Below are 13,479 nucleotides of genomic sequence, written 5' to 3' on the forward strand. Positions count from 1 at the left end.
AAACAGGTGCCAAGTCACTGTGATTGAAGCCCCTTGGGGTGTCTATATAAAGCTCATCAGAAGCGGATCAACCATTGACCAAACAAGGCAATCAGGACATCTTTCGATCCCAAGGTCTTTGTAGTCGCAATCCTCCCTCACAATGCCGTCAATCCAGTTCATGCCTGAAATGGACCCTCCATCCAATACAGCTTACCTCTCCTCTTCCGAACGGGAGGAAGGAAAGAATGTGGAAGAAACTACATACAATGTGAGTCATTCCAAACCAAGGCCAAAGCTCATACTGACGCCCTGAAAGGACACACTTCGCCAGCTGAATACGCTCAACACCAACTTCGCGTATCGCCAACTTGCCATTAAGACAGCGGATCGGAGTGTCTTCATCCAGGATATGCTGAGATGGTGTCGCGCAGTGGGATATGAGGTAGGCAAATCCCCTCGAGGGCACTCTAAACGGACACTGACAGCGATCAACAGAGTCCTGATTTCGATCCCTTGAATGCGGTGCACATTGCCGGAAGTAAAGGCAAGGGTTCCACCTCGGCGTTTATCTTCTCGATTTTGTCCGAGTACCAGGGCCACGAGGTATGCGCTGCAACCGCTGCAGGCGAGCTGTCGAAGATTTCCATCCACAGGCACCACTAACACATGTCACAGAACCCAATCAAGAAGCTGGGGCTTTACACATCACCTCATCTACGCACTGTCCGAGAGCGCATTCGGATCAGCCCGTCCAACGACACCCCTTTCCACCACACCTCCCTAACTGAGGAACAGTTCGTCCAGTACTTCTGTGACGTGTGGGGCCGACTCGGTTTGACGGAGGAGACGGCAAAGAGCGGCCCTCCGTTTGCCCGCTTCCTCACCCTGATGGCCCTTCACGGGTTCCTGCAGGAGAAAGTCGACACCGCCGTGGTCGAGGTGTGCCTCGGTGGCCGACATGATTCAACCAACATCCTTCACCGCCCTAGCGTCAGCGCCATCACGAGTCTCGCACTCGAGCACACCGACCTGCTAGGCAACACTATCGAAGAGATCGCCTGGGCCAAGGGCGGCATCATCAAGCCCGGTGTCCCGATCTTGACCATCCCTCAAGCCCCCGGCGCCACCGCTACGCTGCAAAAGATCGCAGCCGAAAAGGGAGCGCCGCTGACCATTGTCCCCGTACACCCGGAAGTGGAGACCATGGAGCTTGGACTAGCAGGAGATTTCCAAAAGATAAACGCTAGTCTGGCCATAGCCGTGGCGGCAACCCATCTCCGGAACATGGGTTATTCGGACATTCCCGAGGACATCACCTCGTCTCCCCTGCCGGAGGAATTCCGTCGCGCGCTGGAGACCGCCAGCTGGCCGGGCCGCTGCGAGACGCGGGACTGCCGGTCCGGTCGGTTCCATCTGGACGGCGCGCACACCGTGGAGAGCATGGACCTGGTGGGTTCCTGGTTCGCGAAGAAGGCCGCACCGCAGCAAGACTCCGCGAAGCGGGTCCTCATCTTCAACCAGTCGACCCGCGATGCCTTTACCTTGGTGCGACACCTCCGGGATAGTATCCGCCAGACCGCGGGCGCTGGTAGTAGTCTGGCCGAGAAGCCGTTCCACCACGTCATCTTCTGCTCCAACATTGCCTGGGAAAAGGACGAGACGGCGGATATGGAGCGCGCGTCGATGACTTTCCATGGTAATGCTGGCGAGGAGAACCTCAACCTCCAGGCCCAGCTGAGCACCTACTGGCGTGGTATCCCCGGTGAGGAGTTGACGGGCATCACGGTCGTGCGCACCGTCGAGGAAGCGATCCGCTGCGCTGGGGGTGTCGGCAGCGTCGGTGGCCAGGGCCGTGTGCCGCCGCTTGTGCTCATCACGGGTAGTTTGCACTTGATCGGTAGTGCGTCTGAGGTGTTGGAGACCCTGGAGGAAGAGGGCCTTTACTTGTGAAAAGCTACTATGCGGGGTCTGTCTGGTCTAGAGCTCTTTTTTTCTTTCGGTGTATTATATTGGGTTTTCATTTGTTTTAGAAAGATGTAATTATACAAAAGGGACGAACATGGAGGATGGTGACTGATATGTATTGATGAATCATAGTCGATGTTTGGTCTTTCGGGTTACCGAGGGGAGGATGAACCAATACAATAGTTATACAAACTTTTGTAAAATAGTAATGAATTTGCTAGAACCAGATAGTGACTTCGTGTATCGTCTAAGATGGAGTCGAAAGATGCATATGTACAGTCTCAGTTGGGGGTACCTGAGAGTTATGGCCACTCAGGCGCATGGTCTAATCTATATTGTCGCCCAAGAGGATCAGTTCAGTTCAGAAAAAATGGGTTATTTCTGTGGGCCGACGATCGCGCCACTCCTCGTCTTTGCCAACACTTAACCGCTCGTATTGTTGCAACATCTCGTGCAAGCCAGAGGCAGGCGACGCTTGCGGATCATCCTGGAAGTGCTCTACATAGCTCTGTTCGCCGTCGATCTTGGTGAGCTCCTCGGCGTATTTATCCCACCGATCAGGTACTTGCGGTATTGAGTCTGGCTGAAACAGCTCTTTGATTCCCGGTGGAACCTCGTCCGACTGCTGTACCCGATCCCCCTGGTTGCGTGCCCGCACCGACAGCTTGAAGAGGTGGAAGAGATGGCGCCCCAGTTGGGAACGGCAGGCAATGATGGACATGGCGCTGGTCAGGGTCAGGAAGTCTCGGTCGAGAATATCGAAGGTGTCCTGGCCGAGGAGGGTAAACAGCGCCAGGTTGACCGAGTACATGGCGAACTGGTGGGCATGCTCCATCCCGTATTCCGCCCGCAGTTGCTGCGTGAGCGCCGCGATGGCCCGCACCGACGACATGGCAATTTCCATGGCGCTGAACCCTTTGCTCTCTCGAGGAGCACGATTGTCATGTTCTGACAGTAAGGGGTGGACTCCAAACCGATCGCAACACAGGTTTATAACTAGCGTGTGGAAACGCATTCTGTAGACACAAGGGTTAGTTGGCTGCATTTCACTCTCCGCCGCTGCCTGGACTGCGAGAACACTCACCTGAGCAAAAGGAGATGTGGCGCCGGTCGCGTAGCCGGATCGAAGCATTCGGGGAGGTTGCTCTCCCATACACTGAGTTGGTCGTAGAGTTCCTGCTTGCGCTGATCCGGCTCGGCGCCCGACCGGTCGGTGCGGGACAGATTCCAGGAAATGTCGCGGGCGATGAAAGAGAGCTTACATGCCTCGTCAAAATATTGGCTCAGGTATGACGGCCGGACGGTGGGGGAAATCGGGTATGGCGTCCACCTCTCGCTTGTGTTGGCATCATCTCGCTCGATGGGCTCGACATTGACGGATCTCACGCGGCTAGGCCGGAGGAAGTTGGTATGGACGACCCTGTCGTACTCTACCATCAGATCGAAGGCTTGGGACGGAGATGTGTTGAGTGAGCCTGAAGACGAACTTACGTGTCTACCTGGAACAAGCCCCAGGCGGTGCGCTTAATGGAGACGATCATATCCTCGGACATTTGGGATAGTGAGAGGCGTAAGCCTGTCTTTTGGTTCACGATGCCCAACGACTCTCCCATTTCAATGGCGCGGTGTAGCATAGTGTAACCCCAATCATCGTGGCCGGACAGGGAGTATCTAATGGATTGGAAAAGAATACAGTCAGGTCAACTAATCTACGTATTAGGGCGTGCGCCGCCCAGGATTGGGAGCCCGCATACCTCTCATACAGCAACAAGTGCGCCTGCAAGGATGCCAGACGAATGTCGCCTCCCTTCTCGAACTGATGGGACTGCAGATGGCGTTCTGCCTCCGCCAGAAAATCGGCGCCTTTCGTGCGAACATCACCGGGTACAGTGTAGGCTTCCGTATATTGCGAGTAATACTGTGTTAGAAAAATTCGTACGAAGGTCATGGTTAGCGAACCACATTGACGAGGCACGCTGGGGGAGAGAAGGGCCATACGCATGCATTGGCCAACAGGGCGTTGACCAAGAAGGGACTGCAAAAGTCGGACTCGGTGTTGCCCATGGCCATGTGCTTGACAAACGTCTTACTGTCGAAGAAGGCGAAGAAAGGGTAATCCCAGACGAGATACAGGGAGACGAGGTGGGAGACCAAGTCGTCGTCGTCGGTCACCGAGGTCCAGGGTTTGGCAGGGACGCGGTAGGGGGCACTGCTGCACAGATACCGGATGTCCATGATCTGAGGCCGAAAGCGCGGGGGCTCACTTTCGACCTCGATACCGCGACGCAGGCCCTCGAGGCGGTCCAGAGCGTCTTGTTGATCCTGGAGCGAGGGCTGGGCGTCGGCCAGGACGCGGGTGAGGTAGCCACGCACCTCATCCAGCGATGCATGGTTGCGGATCATGCCCACCAGGGTCGGGGTGTAATCGGGGTTAACGGATCGGATGACCTGGAAGAGATCGTGCAGCAGGTCCTCATGGTAGTTGCCGGAGCCGATGGCATACTCGGCGACGGCTTGTTGGAGATGATCAGCCCTAGTGGGGGCAGTCTAATGGGGAGCTCGATGATTAACTTGGGATTCTTGACAATATATAAATAGATGTTTGGGTATTGTAGTTGGAGGAGGGGGGGAAAGGTGGGGGGTGAGGTTGAGTGTCTTGCTAAGAAGTAGTCTAGTATAGGGTGGAAACGAAGCACGTACCTTGGATTTCTTTCTCCGCGTGGACATGGCACCAAAGCGGCAAGGAGGAATCTGGGAAGATTCGAGAAGGAAACCAGGAGATAAGAGCGACCGAGAAGTAGAAATCAGAAGCAGAATCTGATAGTGTGGGCAGCATTGAGGCTGATCGGGAGAAGAAGAGGGGAGAAGCTGCTGATGGTTATGATGTTATGATGACATAAAGGAACCCACTTTCATCCGTTCGCCCACGCGTGGGAAGGAGAAGCAGGAAGGAGCCATGCAGGCATGATAAACCCAATCCGGCAGAACTCTGGGAGTAGGTAGACTCAAATAAGAGCGGTCGGCGGGAGATACAAGACGAAGAGAAAGAGGGTGGACAGAGATGGAGGCCTGGAGATAGAAGCGAAAGTAGGAGTAGTTGAGATGATGAGGAGATGGGAAATCAATTGAGACCGAAGATGCGGAGACAAGGAACCGCTGAGGTAAGCAAGATGCGGGGAAAGTCCAGCCAAAGAGAGACACGCAGAAACACACGTCTCTAAATACTAGTAGTTACCAGATAAGAATCGGACTCTTTTCAAAGCACAGCACTCGGTGTCAGTTGTCAGAACTACAATTGAGCAGGTAGGAGAAGGAAGAAGGTCAGTTTTCGCGTTCGAGCCTCGCATCGATCCTTTTCTCTCTCTCTCTCTCTATCTCTATTCTCCACTACTGATTAGTACTGCGAAAAACCAAGACAGAAATTCTGACTCTTGATCAATCTTAACAGGCCTCCACAGTCGATTCTCAACAATCTCTTGCGCTCATCCAGCCATGTCAGCCACTGCAAGACGGTCACACATCATCTTCCCTTCTCCTTGGACCGCTGTGTGCGGAGCGGTGGAATATGGCTATTGTGAGATTTTACTACGCGGTGATTCTTGTCTCTCTGCGCGATGCAACTACTTAACGCGATGAGATCGTTGGGGGTTGGGGTGGGAGATAATGGCCTTGGACTTATCAATATCGTGATTACGGGAGCGCTAGTCGGACGGGGAGGCTGTGTGTCTGGAAAGGATTCCGTCCACAACGCGCTAATTGCTGTCCCTCCGTGAACTTATTTTTTCTGTTGAGACAGACAGTGTCTTCCCCTCCGTCTGTCTCACCAGCCAGTTGCACCCATGAAGGAGCCGGCCGACACCACCGCCGCCGAATCTCCTCCCCCTCTCTGGAAGGTGCGCATGCCTTTCTGGCACCGCGTGGACTGCTTCATTCGACTATGGCTGCTGAAAACCCTGGCGGCCATCTACTTCTACTATCGGCGCCTCGTTAGGCAGCCTCCTCGGCGTTACCAGCCCACCTTCGTCCGTCGCTACCCATCTCGCCCCATGCTGAACACCCATATCTTCTTCCCGCCCAACTATCGCACGGGAGAGCTGCTGCCCTTATATCTGAACATCCATGGCGGCGGTTTCGCCGTGGGCGACGCCCAGGTGGATGACCGCTTCTGCGTTGCCTGGGCCGAGCGGACCGGCATGTTGGTCGTGAGCTTGGACTACCGCCGCGTGCCCCGACATCCCTTCCCCACTGCCACCTACGATCTAGTCGCCCAGATCCAGGACGTGCTGGCGGATGAGTCCCTGCCCATTGATCTCGATCGCATCGCCATTGGGGGGTTCAGTGCGGGCGGGAATCTGGCTCTGTCGGTGTCACAGTTGCCTCCCCTGCATGGACGGGTCAAAGCTGCCGTCGTATACTACCCCATTGTCGACTTTGGCCATCCCCCGCCCGTCAAATTAGCCTCCCGCCCCTACACGGATGGGCCTCTGGACAAGATAGGCATGATGGCGTGGGCTCTGGATTGGGGGTACGTCTGTGTGGGACAGAACCGATGCGATCCGCTGCTGAGTCCCTGGTATGCCAAACCGGAAGATCTGCCTCCGCGCATCTACACGATTGCGGCCCAGTGGGATATGCTACGGCTGGAGGCCCAGCAGATGATCCACCGTCTGGCGGGCCTGCACGACAAAGAGGACCAAGAAGCGCCTTTCGAGACGGCTGCGTATAAGTGGACTTTGGCCCGAGGGTGTACGCATGGCTTCACGCATGGGCAGGAGGGAACTGCGGCCGAAAGAGCGTACCGGAAAAAGGTGTGTGAGGAGATTTATGGCCAGGCCCATGAATGGCTGCAGAGCTCGTTGTCGTAGAAGTCGTGGTCTGTTTGAAGAGCATCAGTAGATATTAGACAGCCTGAGGATATTAGAGAATTCAGACAACAACTAATGGTGAGACGGGAATATGCACCAAGGGACAAGCTTGGGCAATCTGTATAAGAATTAGTGTGTCCCAATATCGTCCCATGCTACCACAGCAGCAGATGGGCCCCATCAGGCTGATAGGGACAGGGGAGCTGAATTGGCTCGAATCAATGATGAAAAGAGGGGGAAAGAGAGAAAAGGAGGGGGATAAGAATTATGCCATCCCACAAAGCCAAGCCAGTGCATCACCATTGCAACACTGGCGCTGGCGAATTATGGTATGCGGTGCAGATCTGATAGCATACTAGGCGACATCGTACCTCTGCCCGCCTGTCCACCAGCAGGCATCGGGAAATGGAGCAGGTGGCCATGTGCGGACCCCTGCTTCGAGGTGACGCGGTTTGCGCGGGAAACTCATGGCCGATAAGCATGAAGAGGCAGCATACCACACCAAAAAAACCCCTGCTGGACATCTGCAGTACCGGGCTCCAAATGTCGTCTCCCTTGCGCTTTATCAGTCCAAAGAAGGAAGTTCCATGGCATTCCGAGACGTCCGGACTGGGATCGACATCAAACCCGACTAACTAGCGGAGCCGACGCGGCTGTTTGTTCGAGATGATATGCGTTGTAAGGAGTTGAAGCTACCGGCATCCCAACAACAAAGAAAGGGCAGGACGCTAAGACAGGGAGGGGAACAGGTGGCGGGCCGATGGGGCGGACGCATCGTATCTTATCCAGAGGAGGCAAAGTCGCGAGGGGGAAAAATATGGATCCCTGGGAAAAGATGACCCAAACAGGCAAGGCGGTGTTAAATAGTGGCGGGTCCTAGCGCATCTTACGGAGGAGCTTTGGCCTTCCTTGGATTGGTGATGGCCCTCGCTTCTATCGGTCGGAGAACGGGTGTCGCGTATGGTCTCTTGGTTGGAGGGTTTCGCTCATGGGGGGAAGAGACTCAAAATAGAGGGAGAACTCGCATAGGGACTGCCAGGTTGACCGTGGATTGAAAGGCGGGGCGAGTAGCCAAGGGGGGAGGATGAGGAGACGAGTAGACGAGGAGAAGATGAGAGGATGACGGTGAGGATTTCTTTTGTGCGTGCGGGGTTTGTCGGGACGCCTCATCCTTGTCGTTTGCTATCACTTTGTCTGTCTTTCTCCCTCTTGATGGCCGGGTTTCGACGTCTCCGTTCGGGTTGTGTGTGTGAGAGTGAGTGTGTTGCCATACTACCACCATCGAATCAAAACGGGAATCAAGACTATTCTTGGTATTAGGTATTCACGTAAGTTTCGACCGGTTCACAGGTTGCCTAGATTCCACCATGATGAAAACTCCGCATCTCCGCCGCCCGGACCGGAATTGGCATATCCCAGGGAGCTCTCCATGTCGCCCAGTGGAGCCGAATCGGCCCAGAGCCATGGGGTATTGACCATCAGACTGTCAATCGGCGCAACGAGGGTGTCGCGCACTATGGAGGTGGCTGCCGCGTTAGCCTTGGAGGTCGCTGGCGACCGATACAGGGGCAGAGGCACTGCTTGGCCCCCGTCGGCCGTGTTGACCGTCACCTCCGGCGAGGTCGTGACGATCACCTCAAGGGTCGAATCTTCCTCGGAGCCTTGCCCGACTGCCGATGCTGTAAGTGAGGAATGCAGCAGGCGGCCGTCGGCCCTCCCGCCCGCCGACCGATTTGTGCTGTTGAACTGTAGGATGTCCCACATGAGAGGGATACTCAAGTAGATCTTGGATGGGAGCCAGGTCTCGTAGTCGACATTCTCCGAGCCGGATGCAATGCGCATCATCTGGTCCAAAATGCGATGCTGCGGAGAAACGGAGTCAGCTGCTCATTCTACAAACCGGGGATGACGATCACCTACCAGGCCCTCGCAGGCCCGCGATGTAGTGGCAAAGGTTCTCAGGAACTCGCGGCACTTGGCATAGTCCACCCGCGACTTGTATTTCAGACGAGGGTCCCCGGCACAGCAGTAGTACAGCTGCACCGTGGCGGCAATGGCGGCGACATGAGCGAAAAAGGGATCGGACAGGCGCACCTCCTTCTCCACCACCATGTCGATCAAGCGCACGATCCAGGTGGCATGCAGCACCACCAGCTCCGAGGACCGTCGCCAGAAGCTGTTTGGGATGGCCAGATTGGGGTTCTGGCGTGAGGCCATGATGTACAGAAACGGGTGGTTGAGGACCGTGAGGATGGCATGGTACATGAACTGCAACTTCAACCAAGGCACCCAGTAGGACAGCTCGTAGGATAACTCTTCGCCAGTACGTTCATAGAATTGAACGTGATCATAGCGATGACAGAGGGGTGTCCGGTTCTCGATCTCCGTGAGGTCAGAGAGCACCATCGAGTACATCGACTCGTGTCGCCAGGGCTCCTTCATTTTGCTGCGCGCACAGTCCGATACATAGCCCCGGACATTGCTCCACACCCACCCGAACTGGATGCTCATGTTCCAAATGCCCGTGTCGTGGGGGTTCGTGCATCCCACGCTGTCCTGCGGCATGGGCGGGGACGGAGGCACTGTCGCCTTGTGGCTGTCCTGGTCGCCATCCGTAGCGAAATATGGTGGGCGCCAGATCTCGGTCGATGTGCGTAAGATTCCTGTCTGTCGGCCGTATGACTGCTCAAGTAACTGTAGACTCCAAAACAGCCGCTTCTTTCGCTCCATATGTGGATCATCGGGTGAATAGGCGACCGCAACATCAAGCATGGCCGCCCGACAGAGCTGGGACGCCAGGCCTAGATAGAACTGCCCGAGGTGTGTATTGCCATCTGCAACAACCGAAAATACAATTAGCCACCCTCTATCACTTCCCACATTACTTGACCAACCCCGGGATAGACGTACCGATGAAAGAGGAATAGGACAGCAGACATAAACTTTCGATCGTGGCCAGCTCCACCGTCCCATTGGCAATGCGCAGCATGATGAGTGTCCTTGCATCGTCGGCATAGTGCTGTCCCTGCTCCTGCTCGTGTAAATAACGCAAGGTGAGTGCCAACAGACTACAAATTAGCTCCTCGGGGAGAGAGCCGGGCTCCCCTGGCCCGTCAAAGTCGAAACACCAGACTGGCTGCCGGTGACAGTGCTCCACGTAGAGATTGATGGCTCTGGCGATGACGGAGGGGGAAGAATGAGGGGTTGTGCCCTCCCCCAGGCCGGATGCTACAGGATATGGAGTGTGAGAATCACGGCGTCTTGGGGATGGTGGCGATAACTTCGTCTCGGGACCTGTCGATCGAGCGAGTCTGCGCGAATAGATGAGTCCCTTACACTCCGGAAAATATCGCGCGGAGAAAACACCTACATATTACCGTTTAGAATGAGATTGACCTTCTCTTCCAGTTCTGCCAGCCGATCTTTCTGGAGAGGGGGGTTAATCAGCAATCGCCAAGTCAAGGGGAGCTCGGGTGCACCCACGGATGGGCTGCCTATTGACGTCCTCGTGACGGGTGTATACGAGCATGGCTGGTTGAGCCGCACACAGCACGAGCAGGCCGGTTTCTCGCCCGGACACCGCGTCTTCTTCCTTCTGTCCTCGCTGGTAAGTGGCTCTTCTTGGTAGATCATTAAAGGAAGTCTTTGGGTTTTTCGTACCTGCAATTCAAGCAAGCATGATTAGATCGTAACCTCCGACGCTGTCCCTCTGGCGGCGTCATGATATGTCCCAGGAGGAGAAGTCAGAGAGGAAGTGGTTGGAAAGATGCTGGGGAGATGACTACGGGACGCGATGCCCGCGGGAACAAAGAGGGGGAGGGAGAGGAGGGGAAAACGGGGGAGGGGATTTTGGATTAGAAAAGGAAGAGACGAGAGAGCTCGAGCGAGCATATACTCGGGTGTCCACTATCTACTAGGACCTAGGCGGGAGGGTTGGGGGGGATAAGCAGCAACCAATAATACGAATAGCTGCAAGGAGCAAGGAGGGGGGAGAGAGAAAGAGGGTACTGTAGGTTGGTTGGCAGTGGAACCTGGGAACTGTCACTGCTCAGTTGGGAGGTGGAAGGGTTATCGCTATCTACTAAGTAGTAGTAGTACCGTACGGGTACTGTACGTAGTCACTTACTTATCGTCTCTTCCCTGGATGGAGAGCAAGCAGCGAAGGGTGGATCTGCCGCTCTCCCCGTCGACTGTCACATATCTCCGGTGTGTGTCGATGGAAAGATAAGCCGAGTCTGGTCGATTCACGGCGGCCGGGCTATTCATAGTAGCTAGTAGTACCTCATGGCCACCCTCGCATACTTTCACCCAATACTCTCTCCATCCCCAGTGGTCAGCTGGGCCTGTCAGTCCTTGGGAATCCCCGCCATGACCCGTCGCCCTGTCCAGGTTTTGGGGCGTCTGCTACTTGAAGGGGACGGTTGGACATTCCAGACCAGGCGTGGGAAGTAAAAGAACTGGGACTAGACACTGTGACTAACCCGGGATAACCTAAAATCATCATTAAGTAACCTTCACCATCTTTGTACTCATTAGTCCTTGCTTAGTATCCCGGATTTGCCATGAGAAACTCCGAGTGAATTTCCAACCGGTCAGGTGAGCGCACGTGGTCTAGTCTCTTCTCCCCCTCTTTTGGCTGCTTTTCCCGTCTTGGCTGGTCCTCCCTCTATCTTTCCCTCCGCCCTTCCATTCCATCTCCTCCTCTTGATCACCATTTACTTATCTACACGCACTACGCGACAAAAAAACTGAGAGCATGATTCAGTCGAACGTCATTAAAGATTGCAGAATGCTAAAAGAGAAACTATTCTAAATCGGTACAATATCTCAAAATCAAACAAAGATCGCTAACCTGATTGCCAAAAATGTGTCAAAACTCGTCAATATGAATCATAGCACAACTCTCTTCTTTCCCAAATTTGCCGATCCTTCTAGGAACCAATAACCCCCTCACCAGGCGACCGCTGCCGGTGGCTGCGCCCCGATGTTCGAGCAGCACTCCTTACCCGCCCCACACCCCAGGTTGGAGCAGAACTGCATGTCCTGCGCACTCGTCGCGGCCTCCTTGGGCACGCGCTGGCGAGCCGGCCAGTACTCCTGACCCTCCTTCTCCTCGCGCTGGAAGTGCTCCGTCACCACGTCGCGCACCACCTTCTGGAAATACAGAGGGCCCTTCTCCATCTTCGGGTGCAGCTCCCCGTTCACAAACACTCCGGCATTGAGGTTCTTCTGCGTCAGATCGCAGAGGTACTTGTCCTCGGACATGATGCGCTTGTACATGGTGTTGATCAGGTCAAAGTCCTCGTCGCTCGAGTTCTTGTTGCGGTACACCTCGTACTTCATCACCGACCGGGTGGGGGAGATCGGGACAAAGCGCTGCATGAAGAAGAAGTGTGGCCTGCAGAGAAACGGTTAGGGATTTTGAAACTGGTGGGGGGGTGTCTTTATATACTGGGTCCACTTACGAAACGGTCATGGAGGCATTGGGGAAGTAGTAGGTGCTGGCAATCCTGAGCCCCGCCGCGATCTGGTCGGGCTTGGAGTGGGCGTCGTGGATGATACCGCCGTCCTTGGTGTCGACCGAGTAGGTGGCCAAGTCGGCCAGGGCCGGGATGTCCGGGTGCGTAGTCGCGCAGTGGTAGCATTCGTTGTAGTTGTCGGCCAGAATCTTCCAGTTGTAGCTGCCGTCCTGCTCCCAGGTGTGGTCGAAGGTGTAGTCTTCCCACTTGACATCGGCAAAGCGGGACTGCAGATCAATGCCCTTGAAGTCATCGTCCCAGGAGATCTCGGGCTGCTCGCCGGCATCCAGGTTGACCCAGATGAAGCCGTTGGCGTCGATGTGCACGTGGATGGGGAGCAGGCTGTTCTTGCTCTTGTCGAAGCCGTCGAGGTCCTGGTAGCCGGGAGCCTTGGCCAGCTTGCCATTGAGGCCGTAGGACCAGCCATGGTACTTGCAGGCGAAGATGCGAGCGGACCCCTTCTCCTCGGTCACCAAGGGGAAGGCGCGGTGGCGACATACGTTGTGGAAGGCGTTGATGTTGCCCTCCTTGTCGCGCACCAGGACAAAGTTGAAGCCCGACACCTCATACTGCAGCCAGTCTCCGGTATTGGGGAGGCGCAGCTTGTGAGTGGTCAGCAACCATTTGCGGGAGAAGATGGCGCGGCGCTCCAGCTCGAACATCTCCTGCGAAGTGTACCACGAGGCGGGCAGGGCTCGCACGGCCTCATTGGTAGGGGCAGTGGGGGCCTCGCGGAGGCCAAGGTAGTTCCACAGTGCAGATGCCATGGTACAAGCCAAGGGTGTAGACTAAAATGTCGTGTTTGAATGTATGTGAATGACTCTGGAAAGAGGCTCTTGTTGTTTCAAGACTGAACTGTGGAGATTGATCTGGGTCGTTGTTGTTCTACCAGACTTGAGGATGAGATGAGATACTGTCTTTATACCCAGTTGGCTATCTGGTTATCTCTATCATATCCTCGCTCTCCCAGCCCAGCCCTCCTCCTGGCAGCGGCTCCATAGCCGTCCACCGGCTCCAGAGCGATCAGGAGGTCGGAACGGAGCCTTGATTCTCTGGCACCGGAACGCCTCGTGGCGGCGATGGCAGCCGTGGTTCCTCGTCTGGCCAATGCATGGGACTAACATCCAGCCCTATCCCATCGCACTACA

At 55.4% G+C, this 13,479-nt stretch overlaps 5 protein-coding genes across 5 annotated transcripts; 2 read left to right on the plus strand and 3 right to left on the minus strand.

The window, feature by feature from the left end:
- The first annotated feature begins 19 nt into the window (after positions 1 to 19).
- Positions 20 to 2,126, plus strand: BDQ94DRAFT_183773 (FolC bifunctional protein). Its single transcript, XM_026774494.1, has 4 exons — positions 20 to 250; positions 299 to 424; positions 478 to 585; positions 658 to 2,126. Exons 1-4 carry the CDS (start codon positions 143 to 145, stop codon positions 1,930 to 1,932), a joined length of 1,617 nt encoding a protein of 538 aa, XP_026621067.1. The 5' UTR covers positions 20 to 142; the 3' UTR covers positions 1,933 to 2,126.
- Positions 2,127 to 2,141: 15 nt separating this feature from the next.
- Positions 2,142 to 5,039, minus strand: BDQ94DRAFT_152803 (transcription factor domain-containing protein). Its single transcript, XM_026768043.1, has 6 exons — positions 4,648 to 5,039; positions 3,946 to 4,494; positions 3,702 to 3,865; positions 3,439 to 3,618; positions 3,032 to 3,367; positions 2,142 to 2,963 (listed from the first exon to the last, which is right to left on the minus strand). The coding sequence occupies exons 1-6, from the start codon at positions 4,672 to 4,674 to the stop codon at positions 2,309 to 2,311; spliced, it is 1,911 nt and encodes a 636-aa protein (XP_026621068.1). The 5' UTR covers positions 4,675 to 5,039; the 3' UTR covers positions 2,142 to 2,308.
- Positions 5,040 to 5,285: 246 nt separating this feature from the next.
- BDQ94DRAFT_152805 (Alpha/Beta hydrolase protein) lies at positions 5,286 to 6,970 on the plus strand. Its single transcript, XM_026768044.1, has one exon. The coding sequence runs from the start codon at positions 5,787 to 5,789 to the stop codon at positions 6,810 to 6,812; it is 1,026 nt and encodes a 341-aa protein (XP_026621069.1). The 5' UTR covers positions 5,286 to 5,786; the 3' UTR covers positions 6,813 to 6,970.
- Positions 6,971 to 7,791: 821 nt separating this feature from the next.
- On the minus strand, positions 7,792 to 10,641 carry BDQ94DRAFT_183777 (putative C6 transcription factor). Its single transcript, XM_026774495.1, has 6 exons — positions 10,473 to 10,641; positions 10,296 to 10,407; positions 10,183 to 10,238; positions 9,723 to 10,123; positions 8,733 to 9,646; positions 7,792 to 8,675 (listed from the first exon to the last, which is right to left on the minus strand). The coding sequence occupies exons 1-6, from the start codon at positions 10,532 to 10,534 to the stop codon at positions 8,157 to 8,159; spliced, it is 2,064 nt and encodes a 687-aa protein (XP_026621070.1). The 5' UTR covers positions 10,535 to 10,641; the 3' UTR covers positions 7,792 to 8,156.
- A 1,321-nt stretch (positions 10,642 to 11,962) lies between these two features.
- BDQ94DRAFT_152813 (Rieske [2Fe-2S] iron-sulfur domain-containing protein) lies at positions 11,963 to 13,308 on the minus strand. The gene has a single exon (XM_026768045.1). The coding sequence runs from the start codon at positions 13,096 to 13,098 to the stop codon at positions 12,274 to 12,276; it is 825 nt and encodes a 274-aa protein (XP_026621071.1). The 5' UTR covers positions 13,099 to 13,308; the 3' UTR covers positions 11,963 to 12,273.
- Between the last annotated feature and the right edge of the window lie 171 nt (positions 13,309 to 13,479).

Source organism: Aspergillus welwitschiae, assembly GCF_003344945.1.
Source record: "Aspergillus welwitschiae strain CBS 139.54b unplaced genomic scaffold BDQ94scaffold_49, whole genome shotgun sequence".
In the NCBI taxonomy this organism is placed as follows: Eukaryota; Fungi; Ascomycota; class Eurotiomycetes; order Eurotiales; family Aspergillaceae; genus Aspergillus; species Aspergillus welwitschiae.

Bases quoted from the DNA above. Each gene is read 5' to 3' on its own strand.
- BDQ94DRAFT_183773 (XM_026774494.1), top strand. From the start codon at position 143: ATGCCGTCAATCCAGTTCATGCCTGAAATGGACCCTCCATCCAATACA. The intron at 425-477 runs GTAGGCAAATCC...AGCGATCAACAG, and splicing joins GTCGCGCAGTGGGATATGAG to AGTCCTGATTTCGATCCCTT. The intron at 586-657 runs GTATGCGCTGCA...CACATGTCACAG, and splicing joins CCGAGTACCAGGGCCACGAG to AACCCAATCAAGAAGCTGGG.
- BDQ94DRAFT_152803 (XM_026768043.1), bottom strand. From the start codon at position 4,674: ATGTCCACGCGGAGAAAGAAATCCAAG. The intron at 3,866-3,945 runs GTATGGCCCTTC...TTTCTAACACAG, and splicing joins CCCTGTTGGCCAATGCATGC to TATTACTCGCAATATACGGA. The intron at 2,964-3,031 runs GTGAGTGTTCTC...TTGTGTCTACAG, and splicing joins CCACATCTCCTTTTGCTCAG to AATGCGTTTCCACACGCTAG.
- BDQ94DRAFT_152805 (XM_026768044.1), top strand. From the start codon at position 5,787: ATGAAGGAGCCGGCCGACACCACCGCCGCCGAATCTCCTCCCCCTCTC.
- BDQ94DRAFT_183777 (XM_026774495.1), bottom strand. From the start codon at position 10,534: ATGACGCCGCCAGAGGGACAGCGTCGGAGGTTACGATCTAATCATGCT. The intron at 10,239-10,295 runs GTGGGTGCACCC...CCCCCTCTCCAG, and splicing joins CGTCAATAGGCAGCCCATCC to AAAGATCGGCTGGCAGAACT. The intron at 10,124-10,182 runs GTAGGTGTTTTC...CTATTCGCGCAG, and splicing joins CTCATTCTAAACGGTAATAT to ACTCGCTCGATCGACAGGTC.
- BDQ94DRAFT_152813 (XM_026768045.1), bottom strand. From the start codon at position 13,098: ATGGCATCTGCACTGTGGAACTACCTTGGCCTCCGCGAGGCCCCCACT.